Below are 27,050 nucleotides of genomic sequence, written 5' to 3'. Positions count from 1 at the left end.
TAGTACTTCATTTTATGCTCAGTTCATTCCCCAGGTCGCGACACCTACCAGCCTCTTAATTAGTTTAAGAGAGGATTAAGTTTGTGTGGTCTGCAGATTATCAAGGGCTTTTCAGTCTCTCCAAACTTTGTTTGTGTTCTGCTTCCTATCTGGTCTCCTTTACACCAGGTAAACCTTTAACCCTGGCCTGTGACACATCTCAGTATGCCGCTGGTGCCATCCTGTCCCGTTGGAACCTGGATGGCACTGAACAGCTCATGACTTACACACAAAGACATTTTCTGCTGTACAGCGTAATTATTCACAAGTGGAAAAGGAGGCACTCACTATTATTTTTGGGGGTGAGGTTCCTCCTCGTCACTAACTATAAGCCATTGACATTTATTACCACTCTAGTGCCCAGCATAGCAATTCTGATATGCTGTCATGGAAACTAGAGGGGTCTGACCCAGAGTTCAGTCAGCAGTAGACTCTTGTGTTCGTGGTGGATGATGCTGTGCAGCAAACCTCATCGATCTTTCCACCCCCTCCCTGCATTCTGCTGCCCTCTGGTCACATACAGCAACAGCCCGTGTGAAGCCTGCACCTGTGCCTACCGATGTGGAGCCCATAATTTTAATCCACCGTTCTCCTCCTCCTCCTCCTCCTCCGCTGCTTCAATTCCCCAGCCTCTCCCCCCCCCCCCCCCTTCCACCTTCCTCCATTTCCAATGGAGGTGGTGTTGCCTCCACTGCAGCTAGTCAACCACCTACTGCTGCAGCATCTGTGCCCATCCACCATTCCAGCAGAGCCATCAGTGTTGTCTCTGCTGTAATGTTCTCCAGATGCCTCTCTAGTTCTGTGCTGAATTTCGCAGCCCAAGCCTGGTCACTTTCAGCCCTATGTGGCCATTTCACGGAGGAGGGATTTAGTATCTCCACGAGCGGACATAATAATGGAGGCAGAGAAGCTGGCATGGGTAGCGTAGCTGGATAGTGCAGAAACCTTCCGTGGAGGGCACACACGACATTTGGTATAAGCGGACCTGCTGTTGAGGTGTTTACGTGCAGGCAGCAATAGGCTGGGTGGGCCAGTGCTTACTCTGAGTTAGACCAATGTGGACCTCAGCTAGTGTATCATGCCATGTGTTGTGCTAGGTGGTTAGACATTAGCCACACAACTAGCTACGTGCCGAGTTCTTCCTGTGCTTATGGTTTCAGACTCCCTGCTTCAAATTCATTTCCATCTCACAGGATTCTGTTTCTCAGCTATTCTCAAGCCACCTTGGGCCCCTGAAGTATCGCGCTGACCAGATAGTGAAGCGTCGTTGTCACACCTGTGCAGATACTAAGTGCAGTGTAAGTGATTTTTTTGTTTCTTGTATCAAAGAATTTCACTTGAATCAGTTGAATCTCCTCTGGCCCAACCATCTGTCTTAGAAAACCTTTTTGCCTTCTTCAGGCTGCACACTACAGCAAAGGCTGTTTTGATTCTTTTTGGGAAAATGTTTCGCATCTAGTAGTGTGATCTATTACTTCTAGCTTTCGTTTCCACAGACACCCAAATCATTTGGCCAATTGTAATCCCTGACCTCTCACTATAATTTTGCTATTTATACGTAGTGGAATTTGTAGCAGAATGTGAGTAACTTAGGAATATAGGAGATTAATCCACAAATAGCAGAACTATTGAGCCATTGACAGATGTACTCATACATAGAAAGAAAACTTGTCAGCTTTCAGAATAAATCCTGTGTCGAGCAAGAGCACACGCGTGCAATGCAACGTGCACCACTGTGCACCCCCCCCCCCCCCCACACACACACCAATGTGTGTTTTGTGGGTGTTTTGTACTCTAACTCGACAAAGAATTTATTCTAGAAGCTAGCAAGTTTTCTTTCTTCTGTGTGTGTGCCGCTAATGACGACTCAGCATTTATGATATTCCTTGAGCAGTTTTCTTTACTCATAAATTATTTAATTTTGCTATTTAATATTTTTTCTTGCTGCTTATATCTTAGCAATTTGTATTAATATTTAGAAGAAAGGCTAGAATTCACCTTTTCATGTTTGAAATTTCTTCATATGGCTTATTATCTGCAACTATTTTTGACCTTCATTCACTTTGAATTTTTCTACTTAGATGTTCACCCTAAAACCGATGCATCTTATATTCTCGTTATCGGTTTTTTCTGATTCTTGTGGGATTATTTGGCCATTAGCAAATAACACATTATTTAAAATAGAGAAGGCAACCACTCATTTGTGGCCGACTGATGTTTGGATCATAGGAGCAAGTAACAGAGGAAACAGTGTTTACTGTATCTTTCGAGGTCTTGCTCATTTCCAAATACAAGTACACACACGATGACACATATACTGCAAGGTATGCTCCTGCAGGTACAGCGAGACTTAACAGTCTCGTCTTGGCTGTGGGAGGGTACGTTGGTGTGAGTGCGTGTGTGCATGTGGTTGTCTTTCCCTTATTTTATGTATTGTCTCGTCTAGAAATTTCCATTATTGTTGTAACTCATTATTTAGTTAAACAATCTGCAATCTGTTAAACTTTTCTTGTGCTTTGATTGTACTATTCTCTTCACGAACAGTTCCGCGTTTGGTGAGAGAGAGAGAGAGAGAGAGAGAGAGAGAGACTGACTCCTCTTGTCCTATGTCTCCATTAATTTGAATAATTTTTTATTCTCTTGCTTGACAACTTGGGTCAGATGCTTGCAGATTCTTCTTTTTGTTATTACTCTCCACAACAAATTTTTCTCAATTGTCTCAAAAGCTTTTATTTTGTGGTCAGTCAATGAATTGTGTTTATAAATTAAATTTAGCTCATTTTCTCAGTTACCTACTTCAAAACGAAAACATCATCTGTGGTGAATATGTCCTTCCTGCCTATCCTGCCTGCTCCCGTAAAAGATTTTCATGAGAGATTATATAGAGTTTATTTCTTATGATTTTGCTAAATACAGGGTGATTCAAAAAGAATACCACAACTTTAAAAATGTGTATTTAATGAAAGAAACATAATATAACCTTCTGTTATACATCATTACAAAGAGTATCTAAAAAGGTTTTTTTTCACTCAAAAACAAGTTCAGAGATGTTCAATATGGCCCCCTCCAGACACACGAGCAATATCAACCCGATACTCCAACTCGTTCCACACACTCTGTAGCATATCAGGCGTAACAATTTGGATAGCTGCTGCTGTTTCTCGTTTCAAATCATCAATGGTGGCTGGGAGAGGTGGCCGAAACACCATATCCTTAACATACCCCCATAAGAAAAATTCACAGGGGGTAAGATCAGTGCTTCTTGGAGGCCAGTGATGAAGTGCTCTGTCACGGGCTGCCTGGCGGCCGATCCATCGCCTCGGGTAGGTGACGTTCAGGTAGTTACGGACAGATAAGTGCCAATGTGGTGGCGCTCCATCCTGCTGAAATATGAATTGTTGTGCTTCTTGTTCGAGCTGAGGGAACAGCCAATTCTCTAACATCTCCAGATACTGTAGTCCAGTTACAGTAGCACCTTCGAAGAAAAAGGGACCAAAAACTTTATTGGCTGAAATGGCGAACAAATGTACAACTAAATGAAACTTTATAGCTCCCTTAATTTGTCGACAGTGCTTAGCTCTGCCTTTTGTCGTTGCAGAGTTTTAAATTCCTAAAGTTGTGGTATTCTTTTTGAATCACCCTGTATTGTAATAACAGTATTAAGATGACTTGTTTTGATTCTTGTTTTTTTTTCCTTAAAAAAGTTTAAAATTTGTTTTTTGGGTCTTACAGCAATCACAAGAACTATGTATTTAAAAGTTGTATTATTCTCATTGTTCATCACTTTTCTGGTGGTATGTGGTAGATTTACCATGAAGTTTGCGAATGAGATAGCTGGTCCAGTGGTTAAAGGCAGTGGACTCACTTTTGGGAGGGCTGGCATTTTGCATTTAGGAAATAGTTCACACTGGGGGATTGTACAGAGTCACTGCTGTCTGAACATTGCACAGTCTCCTGTGTAGAGATCATAGCAATAGGCATCCCTGACATAGAGAAGCAACTGAAAGAACTGAAAACAAATAAGTTGCCAGGCTGGACAGAATCCTAATTTGGTTTCACGGAGAGTACTCTACAGCATTGGCCCCTTACCTAGCTTACATTTATCATGAATCTCTCATCCAGCACAAAGTCCAAAGTGACTGCAAAAAAGTGCAAGTGACTCTGATGTATGAGAATGGTAAAAGGATGGATTCATAAAATTGCAGACCAGTATCCTTAATATTGGTTTGCTGCAGAATTCTTGAATATATTATAAGTTTGAATATAATAAATTTCCTTGAGACAGAAAATTTTCAATCCACAAATCAGCACTAATTTAGAAAGTAGTGCTGGTGTGAAACTCGGCTTGCCCTCTTCTCATGTGATATCCTCTGAACTGTGGATGAGGGGCAAATGTACATTCCATATTCCTAGATTTCCAGAAAGTGTTTCACACAGTGCTCCACAGCAGATTGCTAACGCAGGTCTGCACATATGGAATAAGTTTCCATATGTGTGAAGTGGTTGAAGACCTCTCAGGTAATACAACCCAATACACTGTCCTTGAGAGCAAATGTTTATCAGAGACAAAGGTATCATCAAAAGTGCCTCAGGGAAGTGTGATGGGACCAATTTTGTTCTCTATATACATTGAGGAATTGACTGATAGGGTGAGCACCAATCAGTGAATGTTTGCTGATGAAGCTGTAATGTATGGGAAAGTGTCCTTGTTGAGTGACTGTTGGAGGATACAGAATGATTTTAGTAGAATACCTGTGTAGTATGAGGATGACAGTTCACTTTAAATGTACAAAAATGTAAGTTAATTCAGTGAATAGGAAAATCAATCCAGTAATGTTTCAATACAGCATTAGTGGTGTGCTGTTTGACACAGTGAATCAATCATCAATGGGTAACATTGCAGATCAGTATGAAATGCAACGAGCACTTAAGATTGGTAGTAGGGGAGGCAGATTTTTGGTTTATTGGTAGACGTTTAGAGCAATGTAGCTCATCTGTAAAGGAGACTGCACATAGAACACTAGAGTGACCCATTCTTGTGTTCTGCTCGAATGTTTGAGATTTGCACCAGTCAGATTAAAGGAAATCAATGAAGCAGTCATAGATGTAGTGTTAGATATTTTACTGGTAGGTGTGATGAACATGCGAGTATTATGGGAGGTGCTTTCTGAACTCAGATGGGAGTCCCTGGAGGGAAGACAACATCCATTTCATGAAATTTAGATAACAGGTGTTTGCAGTTGGCTGTACTGCCACTACATTTTGTGTAAGGACCCCTAAGGCAAGACAATAGAAAAGACATTAAGGTTCGTACAGAGGCATACAGATAGTCATTTTTCCCTTGCTCCATTTACCATGCAGTGTATGGTGGCTTGTGGAATATGGAAATTTCTGAGATAGATGTAATCTCTGTCAGGCCACCCAGATTTGGGTTTTATAAGGTTTCCTGATACTGCCTAACCCGAATGCCAAGATATTTCACTTTTAAAGGACATATCAGATTTCCTTGCCTGTTTTTGTCTCTCTGATCAAATTTTGAAACTATAATGACTTCATTGTCAGTTTATTTTTATTTATTTACTGTTGTTTGTTTTGCACCAGTCATTTATGTGCTTGGTTCTTGTAATTAACATCGTGAAATATGTAACTTGATGCTCAGGTACTAAATTCAATTAATTGAAGTACAGTGTTATTAATGATACTTAATGTCACTTATTCTGAGAATATATGTTGTGAATAGGTAATTTTGTTGATGTAGCTTATTGTTTGTATGAAGATACTTGACAGAGTAAAGTACATAAAAATTAAATTCTTTTCTTTGAGTGTTCGTTTCTTTCTGCAGGCAATGAAACAGCGAAAGCAAGTCTCTCAACGTGTTTAGACCAAATGCTCTGTGCAGCTCGCATGAAGACAGCACAAGTGCGAGCTGAATATCCTGGAAAACCTGTCATCCTTGTTGGTTGGAATGCTGGAGCTGCAATTGCATGCCAGGTAAGCTTTCTATCCTCTCATTCAGAAATAAATAGAAGGCATGCAGAGCACAAGCTCAGATTGTTAAAGGAAATCTACTTTGTCATTTTCAAAGGAACCATCTCATTATTTTTCCCAAAAGACTTAGGAAAATAACAGAAAACCTAAATCTAGTTGCCAGATAGGGATTTAAAATATTGCCTTCCAGTCACAAGTCCAGTTTCTTAATTAATGTGCCACCTCACTCAGTAAACAGAAGGTGAGATCTTCATCGTTAACATGCAGTGTGTGCAGATAAATTATTTCCATTATATTGATTCATCCATAGGTGTTTTCATGATTTATAGGTGCCACAAAGTGCTCCTGAAACGTGTATCAGCTGTAAAAGCTGTCCGCAGTAATGAGGTTCTTCCTTTTTAAATCTTTCTCATATCAAGTAGTGTTGCCAGGAAAAAAATATTTCACCAAACTTGGCATATTGATGTGCAGCACTTAACATCTGAGTAGAATTTGCAGAGTGAAGCTTAGTTGGTACAAAGGTTTTAGATATTGCTGTGTTATACCGACAGTATAAGGTTTTAGAAACATCTGAGTAAGTGTGATAAGCTTTCAGTCTAATTGTTACTATCTCATCATCAAGTACAACACATCTGCATTTGCACCTGCATCTATACACAAGCTACTTCATGATGAATGGTGGAAGGCTGTCATGGTACCGCTGCAATTTCCTCCATTTCCGTTCCATTTACAAGTAATGTGTGTGAAGAGTGACTGTTGTTGAGCCTCCAAATAAGCTCTAACTTCTCTGATTTTCTTGTCATGGTCATTTTGTGAAACATGCGGGAGAAACTAATATGTTGCCCGACTCTTCTAGGAATGTATGTTCTCAGTATTTCAAAACTTAGCTTCACTGTGGCACAGAGCATCTGTCTTGTATTGTCTGCCACTGGAGTTCGTTGAGCATCATCATAATACTTCGACACATACTAAACAATCCAGTGGCAAAAGGTGCTAAATGATCTAGTGACAAAAGTGCCATTCTCCATTGCATCTTCACTCTCTCTCATATTAATCCTGGATTGCAGATGTGAAAAACTCTTAAGAATCCATCAGACAAGTGGTTTTGTCTTACTTTCATGAATGAATTACTTTTTCCCAAGATTCTCCCCATGAATCTCAGTCTGGCATCTGCTTTTCCTACAGCTATTTTTGTGTTATTTTCCACTTTAGGTTGCTGTGGATGGTTACTCATTCCAGTTACTGTTTTCAGTTATTTATTGTAACTAGTATAATCAAGGAGAAATGAATCTCTTCCCCTTTTTATATGCTATAATTTACATTCAGAATCAGTTACCAGTGCGTGCACCAGTTGTGGATCCCCTGGTAGTTTTTAGGGCTCTATACATCAATTGGTTAAAAGAAAACCCTTATATAAGGGGCATTCAAAAAGAAACAAGCCGGAGGCATAATTACAGAAACTAGTACTTGTATGTTAGAAATATTGACCCTGGCTGTTGAGACACTTGTCCCACTGTGACACAAGGTGGTGGATGACTGTCTCATAAAATTCCTGGAGCTACAATGTTAACCAGTTCTGCACGTACAGCTGGACATCGTCGTCCGAGGTGAATTGTTTTCCTGTGCTGACCAAGATGGCCCCCTTCTGATTCACTTCCTGCACCACTGGACAACATTGAATGCCCAGTGTTACTCGCAAACCTTGGCCACCCTTCACCAAGTGATCAAATCAAAACAACCAAGCAGTCTCACCCGTGGGGTCATTATGCTCCACAACATTGCAAAGCTTCATGTGGCCAACACAGTCATGGCACTCCTGCAGAAACTCAAGTGGGTGGTTCTCAGCCACTCTCTATACAGTCTGAACCTCTCTCCCTGTGATTTTGACATTTTTGGTCCCCTTAAAAAGGCTCTGAGGGGAAAACATTTCACCTCGGACAACAATGTCCAGCTGCAGGTGTGGAACTGGTTAACATCGCAGCCCTGAGAATTTTATGAGACAGCCATTCACTAACTTGTGCCACAGTGTCTCAGCAGCCAGGGTCAATACTTTAACATACAGGTATTGGTTACTTTAACACACAGGTATTGGTTTCTGTGATTATGCCTCCGTCTTGTTTCTTTTTGAACGCCTCTTATAGGATCACTTTGTAGTCCACCTGTCTGTCTGTCTTTTTTCTCAGGAACAGCTAGACATATCAAATTGAAATTTATGTCACAGACTAAGTTATGTACTCTTGGCGGTGTAATAAATGTAAGCCTCCAAGTCAGTGCAACCAAGGCTGCAACCATTGTGGTCACATATTTTGAGAGTCTAGTCGAAACAAGGCCCCCGGAGTAGACAACATTCCATTGGAACTACTGACGGCCTTGGGAGAGCCAGTCCTGACAAAACTCTACCATCTGGTGAGCAAGATGTATGAAACAGGCGAAATACTCTCAGACTTCAAGAAGAATATAATAATTCCAATCCCAAAGAAAGCAGGTGTTGACAGATGTGAAAATTACCGAACTATCAGTTTAATAAGTCACAGCTGCAAAATACTAACACGAATTCTTTACAGACGAATGGAAAAACTAGTAGAAGCCAACCTCGGGGAAGATCAGTTTGGATTCCGTAGAAACACTGGAACACGTGAGGCAATACTGACCTTACGACTTATCTTAGAAGAAAGATTAAGGAAAGGCAAACCTACGTTTCTAGCATTTGTAGACTTAGAGAAAGCTTTTGACAATGTTGACTGGAATACTCTCTTTCAAATTCTAAAGGTGGCTGGGGTAAAATACAGGGAGCGAAAGGCTATTTACAATTTGTACAGAAACCAGATGGCAGTTATAAGAGTCGAGGGACATGAAAGGGAGACAGTGGTTGGGAAGGGAGTAAGACAGGGTTGTAGCCTGTCCCCGATGTTGTTCAATCTGTATATTGAGCAAGCAGTAAAGGAAACAAAAGAAAAATTCGGAGTAGGTATTAAAATTCATGGAGAAGAAATAAAAACTTTGAGGTTCGCCGATGACATTGTAATTCTGTCAGAGACAGCAAAGGACTTGGAAGAGCAGTTGAACGGAATGGACAGTGTCTTGAAAGGAGGATATAAGATGAACATCAACAAAAGCAAAACAAGGATAATGGAATGTAGTCGAATTAAGTCGGGTGATGCTGAGGGAATTAGATTAGGAAATGAGACACTTAAAGTAGTAAAGGAGTTTTGCTATTTGGGGAGCAAAATAACTGATGAGGGTCAAAGTAGAGAGGATATAAAATGTAGACTGGCAATGGCAAGGAAAGCGTTTCTGAAGAAGAGAAATTTGTTAACATCGAGTATAGATTTAAGTGTCAGGAACTCATTTCTGAAAGTATTTGTATGGAGTGTAGCCATGTATGGAAGTGAAACATGGACGATAAATAGTTTGGACAAGAAGAGAATAGAAGCTTTCAAAATATGGTGCTATAGAAGAATGCTGAAGATTAGATGGGTAGATCACATAACTAATGAGGAAGTATTGAATAGGATTCGGGAGAAGAGAAGTTTGTGGCACAACTTGACCAGAAGAAGGGATCGGTGGTAGGACATGTTCTGAGGCATCAAGGAATCACCAATTTAGTATTGGAGGGCAGCGTGGAGGGTAAAAATCGTAGAGGGAGACCAAGAGATGAATACACTAAGCAGATTCAGAAGGATGTAGGTTGCAGTAGGTACTGGGAGATGAAGAAGCTTGCACAGGATAGAGTAGCATGGAGAGCTGCATCAAACCAGTCTCAGGACTGAAGACCACAACAACAACATTTTGAGACTCACAAACTCATTCATCAAAACCTAGGGTGCTTCCCGTTGGCCTAGGATTATAAAATTTAGCAAAATGGAATGTTTCATAGTACAACCAAAGTAAAGAATTTGAAAATTGTAAGTTTTTAACTATATCTCACACAAAAAATGTTATTGTCATGTCTTTTCTGATTCTCTGCATTTTCACCTGTCTGTTGAGACACCTTTTTCTCAGGAATGGGTAGTTGTATGAAGTTGAAATTCATGTCACATACACTACTGGCCATTAAAATTGCTACACCACGAAGATGACGTGCTACAGATGCGGAATTTAACCGACAAGAAGAAGATGCTGTGATATGCAAATGATTAGCTTTTCAGAGCATTCACACAAGGTTGGTGCTGGTGGCGACACCTACAATGTGCTGACATGAGGAAAGTTTCCAACCAATTTCTCATACACAAACAGCAGTTGACTGGCATTGCCTGGTGAAACGATGTTGTGATGCCTCGTGTAAGGAGGAGAAATGTTTACCATCACGTTTCCGACTTTGATAAAGTCAGGGTGGACCAAAACTAGCCAAACAATAACGGCTGCCTTGCAGTTGGAGTTGGGTCTCCAAAGGTTAAGGCAAGAAAATCGTGATTAAAAATCACCCGTTCCCTGGTAGGTGTTGGATGCAGGGTTGACAGCCCGCTCTGTAAAAAACAACTGTTGCAAAACTTCTACAAAGCAAAGTTGGACGGATGAAGGAAGATGGACCTGGCGTGGAAAAGGACAAAGAGGATGAAATACAAGTAAATGATGGAGGGAATATTAGGAAGAAGAGAAATATAAGGCATAGATCAGATCTGTATATTGGTACTTGGAATGTGAGATCCCTATATCGACCAGGAGCACTGAAAGTAATGCTGGATCAAATAATGAATCTGAAGCAAAGTATAATAGCAATATAAGAAATTAGATGGACAGGGAGTGGAGTTTTAGAAAAGAAAGAGGCGAATATATTCTATAGCTGCAGTGAAAGAAATCACCAGCTGGGGACAGGACTTGTTGAACACCATCAATTAAAGCATTTGGTAACAGGGTTTACACCCATTAATCCAAGATTATCAACATCAAAATAAAGGAGAAATTCTTTAACGACTCCATAATTAATGCCCATGCACCAACAGAAGAATCCGAAGAAGAAGAGAAAGAAGTATTGTATGAATTTTTGGAAAGAGTATACGATGAGTACCCAGGGCATGATATTAAAATAATAGCTGGAGACCTAAATGCTCAGGTGGGGAAAGAACAGATTTATAGACCAATAATTGGCCCCCACAGCAAACACGCAACAAGTAATGAGAACGGAACAAGGCTTATACTGTTCGCAGCATTTAGAAATATGGTAATAGGATCAACACTGTTCCCACATAACGAAATACATATGGGAACATGGAACTCGCCAGATGGAAACACAGTAAACCAGATTGACCATGTGTTGATAGATCTGAGACGCAAATCAGACCTATTGGATGAGGACTCTCAGAGGCCCAAACGTAGATGCAGATCATTTTCTGGTATGGGCACGGGTGAGGGCAAGGATATCTAACGCAGAGGAAGGAGACCGACCCAGGGCACAGAAATATAATATAACAACTTTATAGAATCAGTGGAAGTTAGAGAACAGTATCAGGAGAAGATAACTCGGATTCTGGAAAACGCTGGAGAATATAACAATATTTAAGATCAGTGGTAAGCGATAAAAATGGCGGTGGAGACATCGGCAAGAGAGATAGTTGGAATCGGGACAAGACTGAATGCAAAATAGTAAATGAAGAAAAGAACAAAGCATATAGAAGGACACTGCGATCATACTGTATGAGGAGGATAGTAGAAGAATACAAAGAAAAATGGAGGATTGAAAAGAGGACTCACCAAAGAAAAAAAAGAGAGAATGGATGAAAGCAAGTGTCGAAGAAATGGAGCTCATGAGAAGCAAAAATGAAATAAGAAAATTCTATAGAGAGGTGAATGCGGCACGGAAGCCTTTTGGTAGCAAAAAAGCTTAATAAAAGATGAGACAGGGAATATAATAAGTGAAGGGAAGGGAATATACGAAAGATGGCGCAGGTATTCTGATAGTCTCCTCAACCCTAGAATAACTATACAGAGAACCCAAAAGATACGAATGAGAAAGAGGACCCAGACAACAACACTACCGCACCAAATATAGAAGAAGTGAAAACTTCCATGAAGAAATTGAAAAGCAACAAGGCGGCAGGGACAGATGGTATTCCAACAGAACTGTTTAAGCAAGGAGGCAGAGAGCTAGAACAAAGCCTTCTGAAAATGGTCACTAGAATATGGGAAGAGGAGAAAATGCCCCAACAATGGAAAACGGTATCATATGTCCCGTATATAAGAAAGGAGATAAGATGGAGTGTGGTAGTTACAGAGGGATCACACAACTTAATTTGGGATATAAAATACTCTTTAATATACTATTCGACAGAATACTCCCGATCATACGAAGGGAGACGGGGCCGTACCAATGCGGATTCCTTCCTGGGAAGTCAACTATTGATCAAATATTCACCTTAAGACAAATCCTGGAAGAAACAAATGGATACGGAGTTGGCACACATCACTTCTTTATAGATTTCAAAGCAGCTTACGATAGCATAAATAGAGAGCGGTTATATCAAGCTCTAGATGAACTGAGAATCTCTAGAAAGTTGGTAAGGCTGGTGAGAATGACAATGAGCGAAACACAAGGTAGTGTAAGAATGGGAGGAATGATGTCCAATACATTGAGTATTAAAAATGGAGTGCAACAAGGGGATGCATTGGCGTGCCCTCTCTTTAATGCCGCCCTGGAGAAGGTGATGAGAAACGCAAACCTTCTGAATAGGGGAACGATCTTCTATAAATCGTTGCAGATACTGGCCTACGCAGATGACATAGATATAATAGCAAGAACCCAAAAAGCAATGGAAGAGACGTTTACAGCTCTTGAACAGGCCAGTAGGAACATGGGGTTAATAATTAATGAACAAAAAACAAAATGTATGGCAGCTGGAAAAGCACATAGAGAAAATATGCCAAATGCAATAACAATGGGCAATTATACATTTGAGAGAGTTGAACATTTCAAGTACCTGTGCTTGACAGTTACACATCTAAATGATACCTCCTATGAAATTAAGCAGAGATTAATACTAGCCAACAGAGCCTATTTTGCCCTAACAAGACTTCTATCCTCAAGGCTCCTGACTCATACCACGAAATTAACTATGTATAAATCACTTATACGACCAGTGCTTGCATATGCCTCTGAAGCCTGGACATTAACAACTAAAGATATTGAAACACTGGATGCATTTGAAAGAAAGGTACTTAAATGAATTATCAGCCCAATCTGTGAAAGAGGAAGATGGAGGAGGAGATACAACCATGAGTTGTTTATCATATACAAAGACCAACCCATCAAAAGGATAGTGAAATCATCCAGACTGAGGTGGGCGGGACATGTTGCTCGCATGAATGATACAGAAGTACCAAAAAGAATATTACAAGGAAAACGAGGAGGGCAGAGAGGACGTGGTCGACCAAGAGCCAGATGGAAAGATGGAGTAATCGAAGATCTTAGGATGATGGGCTAAAGAAACTGGAGAGTATCGGCAAAGGACTGAGAGAAATGGAAGGAAATTGTAGAAGAAGCCAAGGCTCATCATGAACTGTAGAGCCAAGAAAGAGGAAGTCATGTATTTTCTGATTTCCCGCATTTTCACCTGTCTGTTGAGACACCTTTTTCTCAGGAATCGGTAGTTGTATGAAGTTGATACTCATGTCACATACACTACTGGCCATTAAAATTGCTACACCATGAAGATGACATGCTACAGACGCGAAATTTAACCGACAGGAAGAAGATGCTGTGATACGCAAATGATTAGCTTTACAGAGCATTCACACAAGATTGGCGCTGGTGGCGACACCTACAACGTGCTGACATGGGGAAAGTTTCCAACCGATTTCTCATACACAAACAGCAGTTGACCGGCATTGCCTGCTGAAACGTTGTTGTGATGCCTCGTGTAAGGAGGAGAAATGCGTACCATCACATTTCCGACTTTGATAAAGGTCGAATGGTAGCCTATCGCGATTGCAGTTTATCGTATCGTGACATTGCTGCTCGCGTTGGTCGAGATCCAATGACTGTTAGCAGAATATGGAATCGGTGGGTTCAGGAGGGTAATACGAAATGCCATGCTGGATCCCAATAGCCTCATATCACTTGCAGTCGAGATGACAGGCATCTATACGCACGGCTGTAATGGATCGTGCAGCCACGCCTTGTTCCCTGAGTCACCAGATGGGGACGTTTGCAAGACAACAACCATCTGCATGAACAGTTTGACGACGTTTGCACCAGCATAGACTATCAGCTCAGAGACCATGGCTGCAGTTACCCTTGACACTGCATCACAGACAGGAGCACCTGTGATGGTGCCCTCAACGATGAACCTGGGTGCACGAATGGTAAAACATAATTTTTTCGGATGAATCCAGGTTCTGTTTACAGCATCATGATAGTCGCATCCGTGTTTGGCGACATCGCGGTGAACGCACATTGGAAGCGTGTATTCATCATCGCCATACTGGCGTATCACCCGGCGTGATGGTATGGGGTGCCATTGGCGTTACACATCTCGGTCACCCCTTTGGCTCCTACCCTTGTAACCGCCCCTGGTGTAAAACCTGTCCCATGCACCCTCCCACCATCACCTACTCCAGTCCTGTAACCCGGAAGGTGTACGCGATCAAAGGCAGAGCCACGTGTGAGAGCACCCACGTGATTTACCAACTGATCTGCCTATACTGTGAAGCTTTCTATGTGGGAATGACCAGCAACAAAGTAACACCAACCTGTCAGAACTCCGGAGATGGGAACTTGCCCTTCAGTATATCCTCTCTTCTCGTTACCCACCAGGCCTCAGTCTCCGCTAATTTCAAGTTGCCGTCGCTCATACCTCACCTGTCATTCAACAACATCTTTGCCTCTGTAACTTCTTCCTCGACTGACATCTCTGCCCAAACTCTTTGCCTTTACAAATGTCTGCTTGTGTCTGTGTATGTGCGGATGGGTGTGTGTGTGTGTGTGTGTGTGTGTGTGTGTGTGTGTGTGTGTGTGTGTGTGTGTGTGTGTGTGTGTGTATACCTGTCCTTTTTCCCCCCTAAGGTAAGTCTTTCCGCTCCCGGGATTGGAATGACTCCTTACCCTCTCCCTTAAAACCCACATCCTATTCGTCTTTCCCTCTCCTTCCCTCTTTCCTGATGAAGCAACCGTTGGTTGCGAAAGCTTGAATTTTGTGTGTATGTTGTGATTTGCACTATTCTGCGTCAGTCAATTCTTTGTAGGTGATCAGCTTTTGGCTGTAAGAGGGCGTTACTATCAGAGTGGCTTCTTAATACTACGGTCTTATTTACATATATCTACTCTTTCCCATAATATCTTCTGCAAGTTCATTTCAATAGTTTACTAACTGTCTCTAATGACTATCCAGTACAATACAACTATTTTGGGCTAGGCTCTTCAGTAAGCTATGGTGAACATTCTCACCTACATGAAATGAATTGCATGTATGCTGTCATGTTGATTTGTGATGTTGGTCTTCATGAGCTCTGCAGTTTGTGTAGTGTTCTCTGTATTTTATATCTCTTAGGAGTTAGGAAAAATTTATTCACAGCAGAAAGAAATCCATAGCAGCCTTACTTTAGTTGTGCTCTCAAGACAGGATGACAGTAGAATCTTATCATAACTTCCATGACCTACTACTCTTATTACTCTTTATTAATTTGTCTTGCTCCAAGAAATTTGTGCAGTGTAGCTTCAAACTACAAGAGCTTAAAGAGCCCTCTGATACCACAACCCAGTTATGGGTGCTGCACCAGCTGTGCCTGTGCTGTCCAGTAATCACATAGTTCTACTTAATTTTTCCCAGTCCACAGGCACTATACCAGCTCCAACTGTGCCGTATTCAAATCTCTTTAATCTCTGTACTTGCATATATGTTCCTAACATCTGTCCCGTCCTTCACTTGGCCAGCTATTGTTGGTGGATTTACAGCTTTCATCAACATTGCATCTCGAGGGACATGAAGCGGTTCAGTTGATGGTGCCATGGCCAGTGTCTCACCTCACATCCTGCAGTATCTTACTGCTTTACTGTTTTCAGGCAATGCCAAATTATATTGAAGACAGTATGACCTAACAAATCAATACCATTGCTACTTCTTGTTCTTGTTCTAATTCTTTGGCACTGTACCATGGTTTGAACTTGTCTTATCAAACTGAATAGTACCAGTTAACTATTTCCCTGAGGGTCATGTTATCCTCAAATTACATTTTCTTGTGTTCCTGTGTTAATCTCAGTAGCTATGACCTTAAATCCTATGTGATTTCTATCCTTCATCGCTGAGGTATATGGTACTCACATTGCCAGTAATTATTCCTAAACATTCACTCTATTCTGTAAAATTCCTGAATTTTTTAAATCTTATGGCTATTCTATCCCATCCTAAAAATTACCGAAATTGGCTGGTACAATGCCCATTTAGGTATCATACCGAACACACTGCAGCATACAACTTGGTGCATAGTAGTGGTGTTAACTGTTCATCCCTCACCACATACTACAGCTGTATCTTGTCCCAACATTAATGTAAAATTGGGGAAAGATCAAACCCAAAGATTAGAGAATCCCACAAGTGGTTTTAAAGAACAGTCCAAGCTGCCACCTAAAGATGTTAGTGTCATCCATGATGAGTATTTAGCACTCAGTCTTCATTCATCTCTTCCTGCTGCCTTCTCCTATTATGGTAGTTCTTTTCATGAATCAATCTTCTTTTCCATTCACGTCATTTCTGGCACCAAAAGTTATGGGGTGTCAGAATGGCTTGAAGTGGGTGAGATATTCTTCACCAGAGATGAATGTGGGTGCAGCAGAAGAAGGCAGCCTGTGGATACAAACACCCTTTTCTTTTTAATTATTCACAATAATTCAGTGTTTTCTGGCCACGGGTGTTGAGCTCTGAGGCCTCGATGAGCGCGACAAACATGCATCCACAGCATCTCCCAGTGCACTTTTCTCTATAGTGCCATCCTTGTCAGGAGTAGTGCATGCCAAGTGCCTCCTGACACTGCTTTGGGCCCTGTGGACATCCCACATAACCTGGCCACTGCTTCTACTGTATCCTGATGAAGGTGGCCAAGTGTATGGCAGGGCAACCCACTATCCCAAACTCAGCAACAGAGGATGGACAGCTCCGGCTGGCTGTGCAAGACCTATGTTGTGCAGGGATGCAAGGCCTTAGTTAAAACCTGAAAACATGGGAAGGCAGCTGAATTCCAGCAAGTAGACCATTGGTGGCAGCAGACCACAGGGCCGGCAAGAGCCTGGATGGTCAGGCAGCGCTAGAGAGTTTGAGGCTCAGTGACAGTGCTGGCAGCTGCATCGTGGATACGTCATTGTCGTTATGGCAGCATCCGACACAGGGTGGACTTCATGACTTGGCCCAGCTGTCTGGTGATGACTGACTGGCTGGTCACAGGAGGTATAAATGTTGCTGTCAGATAGCTGATTGTGTGGAAGATGTGGCACTGCCAAATTCTTCTGTCACTCAGAAGCTTCTCAAAGGGTGGTCAGTGTCTGAGGTTTTGATCATTTGCTTGTGAAAGTAGATCACATTGTAGGAATGGCATGCAGCTTGAGAGTATTGTGTCGGCAGGGGTTATTGACTGCAGTGGTCATTGCACTGTATTTGATTCAGTACAGTTCATTATGTGAACATCACTACATGCAGTGATTCGGTGCTTCGACCAAAAATTTCGATATAAAATGTTCTCAAGTTTCTTTCTGCAAGAACCTCGATCAATGTACAGCCTCACCAGGCTATACCCAAGTAGAACCTTGCAAGGGTACCCAAGTAGGGCAAATTGTTTCTGTAGTAGAGAATGCCATTGGCTCACTGACAGATGCTCCATGAAGACACCCGATACCGTCTTTGTAATCTCTCAAAAAAATGGAATCTGCATTAACAGAACCTTGAAAGATACAGAACTAGGTATAGTGTACAAGGTACTTGTTCCTCTTTATAACTGTGTTTCTCTCCAAGACATATCGTCAGTGCTGACTCACATACTGTCTGTTATTTCTAATGGATGTTCTTTAAGTAAGTTAATTTGTTTTGCAGTCTTGCAACATCATTTGTGGCCTGTTCAAACAAATTTTGGGCTTGCAGCCGGTCATCGTTCAATACCTTGCACGATATTTCAACTGGGAACCTGCCAGTCATCTTCAGGTGAGCCGTTGCAGACTGGCGGAAACGTCTGCCGTTTTGCAATATATAGCACGCTGTAACTATTCTGCGCAGGTGTTGAAAACTTGATAGATGGACCACACTGCCCGCTGGGAGCGCCCTTCGTGGTGGAATAGCGGAACACAGTCGCCCTCTGTGTTGCTGTTTGCCGCGGCCATCGGCGCACTCTGTCGTCTTTGATTTGAGCAAATCGTGGAGATGATGGGATTCCATGCACTGTACAGCTGGTAGCTGCTGTCATGGTTCAACATATTTTCCGCCAGGCATATTTCTACGAATTGTTTAATAGTGGAGTTCCAGAAAGATGTTGCTGTGGACAAAAATCATTTTTTTCTCATAGTCCATTGAATGTGCAGTGGAAATACAATTTTGAGCAATAGCTTACTTAGAAAGCTAGTCATGCTATTGTCAAAGAGAGGATTTGCTGTACAAGACGAAGGTTAAATGCTATTTCAGCTGAATTTTACCAGTTACATCTAAAGGTTGAAAGGTATCTTTCTCCTTTGTCATGGGACTGGGTTGATGGAGTGACTTCGGCCAAGTTCGAGTGGATCCACAAGGATGCTAATTGTCGACAGATATCAAAATTTGATCGCCTGTTGCCACAGAAGCCATCGCCAAAAGGGATAATTGTACGACGTTCCATTGCCAATCTCATGGAGAAAAATTTGGACGACGCTATGCTGTCTGTATTGAGCAAGGGACTCAATTTTGCACCTACACCTACAGCACTGACAATAATAGGTTTTTTGAGTGGTGTTGAAGAAGGTGTATGACATCCTCCTTTGGATGCTGCAGAAGAAATAAGAAGGGAAACTTGCCGTGCTCTGTTGAAGGCTCCTACTCAACGCAGTAACTTAACCCCTGTAGAAAGGGCTGCATTACGAAATCTGAGAGAGGATCCTGACGTAGGGGTATTGAAAGCTGACAAAGGTAATCCAGCTGTTTTCTTACCTCGTGGTGTGTATAAAATTAAGATGTATGGTCTGCTAAGTGACTCTACCTATAGGAGGATTGATTACGATCCTACAGGACATGTGCAACGAAAAACTTCAGCACTGCTAAATTCCTCCTCCTTACCGCAATAGACCATCAAGAGGTTAAGACCACATGGTTGTGTACCTCCAAGACTGTACGGCCTTCCAAAGGTTCATAAAGAGGATCTTCCTCTGCATCCAATAGTGAGCAACATTGGAGCTCCTACATATGATTTAGCAAAACATCTCGCTTCCTTGCTGAGACCTTTCATGGACAAGTCACATACGAAACTCAGCTGATTTTACCAATAGACTGGGGGCTCTTCATCTTAGCAGCGTAGACCTTCTGGTAAGTTTTGATGTGGTCTCACTTTTTACTAAAGTTCCTCTTGCTGATTCTTTGACACTGATTGGTAACATGTTTCCTGTTGATATCAATGCTTTGTTTAGGCACGCTCTTTCCTCAACTTATTTTATGTTTAATCAAGAATATTTTGAACAGACTGACGTTGTCATCATGGGTAGCCCTCTGTCTCCCTTGGTGGCCAATCTTTTTATGAAGGGTTTTGAGGAGAGAGCGCTTGAATCAGCTGTCCCGAAACCAAGTTTTTTGGAGGTATGTGGATGATACCTTCATAGTGTGGCCTCATGGAGAAGACAAATTAATGGTGTTCCTACAGCACCTCAACTTCATTCATAACAACATCCAGTTCACCATGGAAATAGAGAAAGATTGTTGTTTGCCTTTCTTGGATGTCCTGGTTCGAAGGAAGAGTGATGGTTCTCTAGGGCATTCAGTGTCTCGGAAGCCCACTCATACTGATTTGTATGTGCAAGCATCGAGTTGCCATCACCTGTCGCAAACCATGAGTGTGCTTAAAACACTTGTTCATAGAGCTCATACTGTCTCAGATCTAGATAGCTTACCTCAAGAACTCACCCATCTAAAGACAGTATTCAGCGAAAATGGGTATTCTACCTGGCAAATTAACAGGGCACTAACAGTTAAAACTAAGAAGCAGGAAGTGGATAAAGAGGAGAACATGCTGGAACAATCTTTAGCTTTTCTTCCTTTCGTTGCCAACACTTTATTAAAAATAGCAAGAATCCCACAAAAATTTTAGCTAAAAGTGGTTTTCCACCCACCATTGAAGATTGCGGACCTTGTGGGATCAGTAAAGGACAATCTGTTACTACGAAAGGCTGGAATTTACAAGATACTGTGCCAATGTGGCATGTCTTATATAGGTCAAACCACACGCACCGTGAAAGAACGCTGCACTGAACATCAGTGTTACACCCGCCTTCTGCAGCCAAGCAAGTCCGCTATTGCTGAACGTTGTATTTCCACTGGACATTCAATGAAGTATGAGAAAACAATGATTTTGTCCACAGCAACATTTTTCTAGGACTCCATTATTAAAGAATTTGTAGAAATACGCCTGGCGGAAAATCTGTTGAACCATGACAGCAGCTACCAGCTGTACAGTGCACGGAATCCCATCATCTCCACGATTTGCTCAAATCAAAGACGACAGAGTGCGCCGATGGCCGCGTCAAACAGCAACACAGAGGGCGACTGAGTTCTGCTATTCCACCAGGAAGGGTGCTCCCAGCAGGCAGTGTGGTCCATCTATCAAGTTTTCAACACCTGCGCAGAATAGTTACAGCCCGCTATATATTGAGGAACGGTGGACGTTTTCACCAATCTGCGACAGTTCACCTGAAGATGACTGGCAGGTGCCCAGTTAAAATATTGTGCGAGGTATTGAACGACGACCGGCTGCAAGCCTGAAATTTGTTGGAACATGTCACAAATAGCTCCAAACCTTCAACAGCACTTTCACAGCATATGGATAAAAAATATCTAATTTGTGATACTCAGAATCTTTGTGGATAGGGCTTGTATATTTTATATTTTGAAAATAACCCGCTGCAGTTATCACACTTTTTTGTGTTTCAAAAGCACTTCGGTGACTAGTGTTGGTTAATGTTTTGATCTGTCTGCAATATTCATTGGTATACATACCTCAGTAGGAGTAAAATAAATTGCAGTTAGTTTAACTTTTCACAGCATCTGTAATAAAAAAGGAAATATATTTACACTGAAGTCAGTCTTTGATCTGCCAATACAAGCTCTTGCTACCCTCACTATCATCAGATGTACTGCAAATATGACTGATCTCAGTACATCCAAAACAGTTGACATAAAATGCTATTCAGTCAATCCTGTACAGTGTAGAGTATTGCTTGCTAGGTACAGAATGTTAAGATAGTTGTCAAACCTCTAGCTGTTTACTCCATGACCTCATACTCCTTTCATGTCATATCATTTCTAGCTCTGCACACCCTTTCACACTTCCTAATAATTTATGATATTCCATAATAGTAATGATCATTGTTGCTTGTGAATTTGTTAAAGCTGACTACCTGTGGTAGATTTATCAAAGACGGCATCCTTGTATTTCGATGACAGAGAGATTGTTTACAAGCTGTCAGAAAAAAAACTATAACAAAATTCTTCACTGCTGTTCGTTTTTCCCTTCTCACATATTTTGTCTAATTAGAGCACAAAACTTTGACTTTGATCATGTCTGTAATTCTGTGTGTTTGAATTTCAACTTTTAGGGAAGGCCAGATGTTGAGTTTTAGTTGAGTACTGCTATTTTGAAGGAGTTGTAATTCCTATTGATGAGTTAACAGAAACATCACACTGGGATCTTTCTAGCTTTTTGCAGATGTGATGCATTGAAATATCAGTAGGGGGTTATAAAATCAGCCACATGTATGTGTACAATTGTAGATTGATCCAATGAAGGATTTCCAATTTTGCTGCTGTAGTTTTAATTGTAAATACTGTTTCAGTTCATTGCATAATAAATGTATTTTAAAATTTAACCATGTTATATGGATGTTGTTTGAGGGCTGTGACTGTATTGTAAGATTTTTATAAAATAAATGCTGTTGCAATATATATTATTTCATAATATTATTTCATAATATTATTTCATAAAAATGCACTTTTGATATATGTGTTCCAATAATATTATGTTTCTTTTCTTTTTTTTAAAAAAAAAGCTATTTTTGTTCCATAGGTGGCACTGTTGGAGCAGGTTCAGGCTGTTGTATGTATGGGTTTCTCAGTGCATACTGTTGAAGGAAAACGTGGGGAGGCAAATGACACTCTCTTAGATATTCGATGTCCAGTTTTCTTTGTTATAGGAGAGAACGCTGCTACATCACGGTGAGTAGTGATAAAACTGCCACCTACATCTTACTAAGCTTCTCTTTGTCTGTTTTCTTTTCGTTTGTGTATTTCCTTTTTTATTTTACTTCTGTTAAACAATACTCTGCACCCTACACCCCCTCCCCCCTCCCCCCACCTGCGCTCCAAGCCTACACACTTTAAAAAGCACACTTCTTGACATTACATATGCCATGTTAACAATTCTTGTGAATGATTCCTTATTAGAGTCAATTCTGATTTAAAATGAAACTGTCTTATCTGTAGATTTCTGGATCTGCAAGCTATGGGGTAGCTTACACATAGGAAGCAGCTGCTTGGGTAGCAGTATACTTGTGGATTGTACATGGTTTTCTTAGGTTAGGCCAGTGAGGGCTTCCCAACCTGTGGGGAGGGCGGGAGAGGGGAGGAGGGGGGGGACAGCTTGAGAGATGGGGGGGGGGGGGGGGGGGGGACAGCTTGAGAGATTTATAGCAGGGAGTACGGGGCTTACAGACAGTTTATAAAAAATCAGGAACAGCATTATTGAAACAAATAATTAAAAATAGATAAAACAGTAAATCGAGTCATTTAGAAAACCTCTTGCAAGAAAAGTGCTATAATACATTGTGTTCTTCCCTTACTCCGAGGACTTCCTCTCAAATAGTACGTACAAACTGCATGATATGCCTGGCTACATCAGTTGTAGGATCACTGAATGTCGTCACCTGTATGAGTTGTGGTACTGATACAATGTAATTGCCTCGAACCAAGCAGTTGTGACAGAAACAGCCGGCCGTAGTGGCCGAGCGGTTCTAGGTGCTACAGTCTGGAACTGCGCGACCGCTACTGTCGCAGGTTCGAATCCTGCCTTGGACATGGATGTGCGTGATGTCCTTAGGTTAGTTAGGTTTAAGTAGTTCTAAGTTCTAGGGGACTGATGACCTCAGAAGTTAAGTCCCATAGTGCTCAGAGCCTACAAAAACAACAGGTCACTTCACAAATACCATTAATGTGTAACACGGAGGAATGTTTGAAGCGGCTGCCGCAAGATATGATGAAAGTAGGAGATAGTCTGTATAGTCTGTTGACAGCTTATTTTAAGTGCCCAATTATCAAATTGCAGGAGATAACAAGTTTTGTAGCATGTCCTAACTTAATTACAACTTCTTATAATATACAATGTATCCAAAGAACAGCAATCAACAAACTGTGGCAGAACTAACATCATGAATGTGTTGTTCACGGTGTTAAGGCTACTCTCTATGAGAAAACTCAAGGCAAAAGAATTTCAGTTTAAGTGGTAATAGCAAACCATATTTCTCACTCTCATTTGTTAACTGAAACTATCCTCACAGTGGCTACACCAACCACGAGCAGTCCTGATTGGCATTTGGTTGTAGCTTACAGATGATGCTAGCAGATTGCAAGCGAAAAAATAATGATAGGAAAAAGAAATAAGAGCAAATAAAAAAGTCAATATGGTAATGAAAATTATGAGGTTAAGTATTAGAAATATAAACTAAAAACAATTAATAGAATAATAATAACAGTCAAAGTCTTTTGATTGGGTTGAGCAAAACAGTAAATTCCCCAAAATCGCCCGTGATTCCATCATACAACCTTCACGTGTAAAACTTATATATCCATTGCACTATGCCATTAAACTATGGAACATTGTTGTATTTATGATTATGGTGATCCAGTTGCAATGATTAATTGTGGACTTCAAAAATTTAGCTTCTCACAATGTCACATAAAAGAAGGTGTAATTAGATGAATGACAAACACTAAATTCAGTACTTGCACATATAAGAGTACGTAGTGAACTGCCTCTGGCCAGAACACGTACAGTATATACACAGGTACAGAACATTCCAGTACAGTGGTTCTTGACATTTGTGGATACTTCTAGAGTGTACTTGGTGTTACGTCCTCCTAGTCCAGGAATGAGTCATCGATCCTGCGTACTCCAACTCCTGATGACTGATTCTCACCCTGGCAGTGATCTTCTTAGAACTTGTTTTGCTGCTACGCCCTTCTTCACCTTTCTGCTTGTTGCCTGTTGCTGGAGCTTTGAATTTACCCTGGGTTGCAGGATCCTTATAGGGCTTCATTCAAAGGACGTGGACGGTATCTCTGATCTTTCGTCGTCTTGTGTTGGGGTCGAAATCTTCAACTTCGTAACATCAGACAACTGTCTTACAACATTATAAGTTCCAAAGTAGTGCCTGAGGAGCTTCTCAGAGAGATCAACCTTCCGAACAGGAGTGAGGATCCAGACAAGGTCACCAGGCTGGTAGACAACAGGACGGTGGCTCGTGCCATACCTTCGGCTATTGTTTTCTTGAACCTGCAGTGTGCGGAGTCGAGCTAACTGCCAAGCTTCCTAAGCTCTGGTTAACACCTGGCCGATATAGTCATCATCCATGTCATCAGGATGTAATGGAAACACAGTGTCCATCATCGTAGTCGCCTCATGCCCATGCACCAGGAAAAATGGTATAAATCTGTGGTGTCTTGTTTGGCAGTTTTGTAGGCAAACATCGTGAAAGGTAGCACCTCATCCCAGTTGCTCAGCTCAACATTGATGAACATTGATAGCATGTCAGCCAAGGTCTTTTAAGGTGTTCAGTAAGCCCGTTAGTTTGTGGATGGTAGGCAGTTGTCATGTGATGAGTAATGTTGCACCAACGGTTTATCTCTGTCATAAGATTCGATTGAAAAAACTTTCCCTCGATCTGTAACTAATGACCTTGGGGGCACCATGGTTTAATACAATGTCTTCCACAATGAATTTGCCTACCTCGGATGCATTGACTGTTTTCAAGGCTTTTGTAATGGCATAGCGTATCAGATAATCAGTGCAAACAATAATCCATCTATTGCCAAGGAGGTCAATCCCAACATGCTGGAAAGGCATTTTGGCTGGTGGGATTGGTACGAGTTGGCCAGGTGGTTTCTGAGGAACTGCCTTTCTTCTCTGGCGCTCTCAACAGTGCGACACATAGTGACGGGCACTCCTAAATAAACTTGGACAGAAAAATCTCTTGTGGATTCTATCGTATGTCTTAATAAATCCTAGATGTCCGGCCTCAGGTGTGTCCTGGAATATCTGTAGAACATCTAAGCACGGGTATATTTAGGAATCACTGATAGCCACCTCTTTCCAAACATATCAAAGTTTCTCTTGCAAACCGAGCAAGGTGGCACAGTGGTTAGCACACTGGACTCGCATTTGCGAGGACAATGGTTCAGTCCCGTGTCCGGCCATCCTGATTTGGGTTTTCCATGATTTCCCTAAATCGCTCCAGGCAAATGCTGGGATGGTTCCTTTGAAAGGGCACGGCCGATTTCCTTCCACTTCCTTCCCTAATCCGATGAGACTGATGAGCTCACTGTTTGGTCTCTTCCCCACAAACAATCCAATCCAATCTCTTGCAAAGTAATCCATTAACTACCTTAAATTGTCTTTTCACATCCTCTGACCGATTTAAGGCAAGCATAATTTGAGATATCTTGGTGTCCTTCCTTTGCTCAGCAGAGAGATCCTGGAGTGCAGCAAGACAGTCACTATCTTCATCAAAGTCTTGATGCTCTTGCACAGGGTTTCTTGAGAGACAGTCGGCATCTTGGTGTTTTCTTCCACTTTTGTACACTATGGTAATGTCATACTCTTGAAGACGTAGTGCCCACCTGGCGAATTGTTCTGTTGGATCCTTAAGGCCTGTCAACCAACAAAGTGAATGATGGTCTGTAACAACTGTGAATGGCCTTCCATATAGATACTGTCAAAATATGCATATGGCCCAGATCACAGCAAGACATTCTCTTTCTATAATTGAGTAGTTTCTCTTGGCTTTTGTAAGTGTCCTAGATGCATAGGCCATAACCTTCTCTTTTCCATCTAAAACTTGCACCAGATCAGCACCGATCCCATACCCGCTGGCATCTGTGTGTAGTTCTGTGGTTCTTGTGTGGATTCTATCGTATGTCTTAATAAATCCTAGATGTCCGGCCTCAGGTGTGTCCTGGAATATCTGTAGAACATCTAAGCGTGGGTATGTTTAGGAATCACTGATAGCCACCTCTTTCCAAACATATCAAAGTTTCTCTTGCAAACCGAGCAAGGTGGCGCAGTGGTTAGCACACTGGACTCGCATTTGCGAGGACGATGGTTCAGTCCCGTGTCCGGCCATCCTGATTTGGGTTTTCCATAATTTCCCTAAATCGCTCCAGGTAAATGGCTGGATGGTTCCTTTGAAAGGGCGTGACCGATTTCCTTCATACAGACCAAGTACAGGGTCAGTCGTCAGAGCTTTTTGCAGCACATCGAAAGAATCTTATTTAACACCACCCCAGATAAATTTAGCATCAGCTTTTAACAACTCTTGGAATGGCAAGTAGTTTCTTCTGTTGTTCCTTAGTGAGATCTGGTGATAGTTGAGCTAGATGATCTTGTCTCATAGTGGTAGCGCTAATTTCACCCACAGACTTGGCATGGGATGACAAAGTTATTCCTCAGTGGTATGCTTCTCGTACATTCCACTTCAAGATCCATGGGTTGACGCATGGCATGACATGTGACAGTTACCTTTCTAGCGCTGACTGCAGGAATGACCACTTCATCCAGCACACAGTCTCCACACATTCGGATGTGCATCTTCCCATCCACAGTGTCTCCTT

At 41.6% G+C, this 27,050-nt stretch overlaps 1 protein-coding gene across 1 annotated transcript in view; it reads left to right on the top strand.

Moving 5' to 3' along the window:
- LOC124780708 (KAT8 regulatory NSL complex subunit 3) overlaps nucleotides 1-27,050 on the top strand; it is a 167,873-nt gene that overhangs the window by 72,913 nt on the left and 67,910 nt on the right. Inside the window, exons 8-9 of the mRNA XM_047253802.1 lie at nucleotides 5,882-6,030; nucleotides 22,237-22,385. Coding sequence (XP_047109758.1) covers nucleotides 5,882-6,030; nucleotides 22,237-22,385 — 298 coding nt within the window. The remainder of the gene's footprint in view (nucleotides 1-5,881; nucleotides 6,031-22,236; nucleotides 22,386-27,050) is intronic.

This window comes from Schistocerca piceifrons, chromosome 1, assembly GCF_021461385.2.
Source record: "Schistocerca piceifrons isolate TAMUIC-IGC-003096 chromosome 1, iqSchPice1.1, whole genome shotgun sequence".
NCBI classification, from domain to species: domain Eukaryota; kingdom Metazoa; phylum Arthropoda; class Insecta; order Orthoptera; family Acrididae; genus Schistocerca; species Schistocerca piceifrons.
Note: the sequence above shows the minus strand (reverse complement) of the source record. Positions and strands in the feature narration are given on the sequence as shown.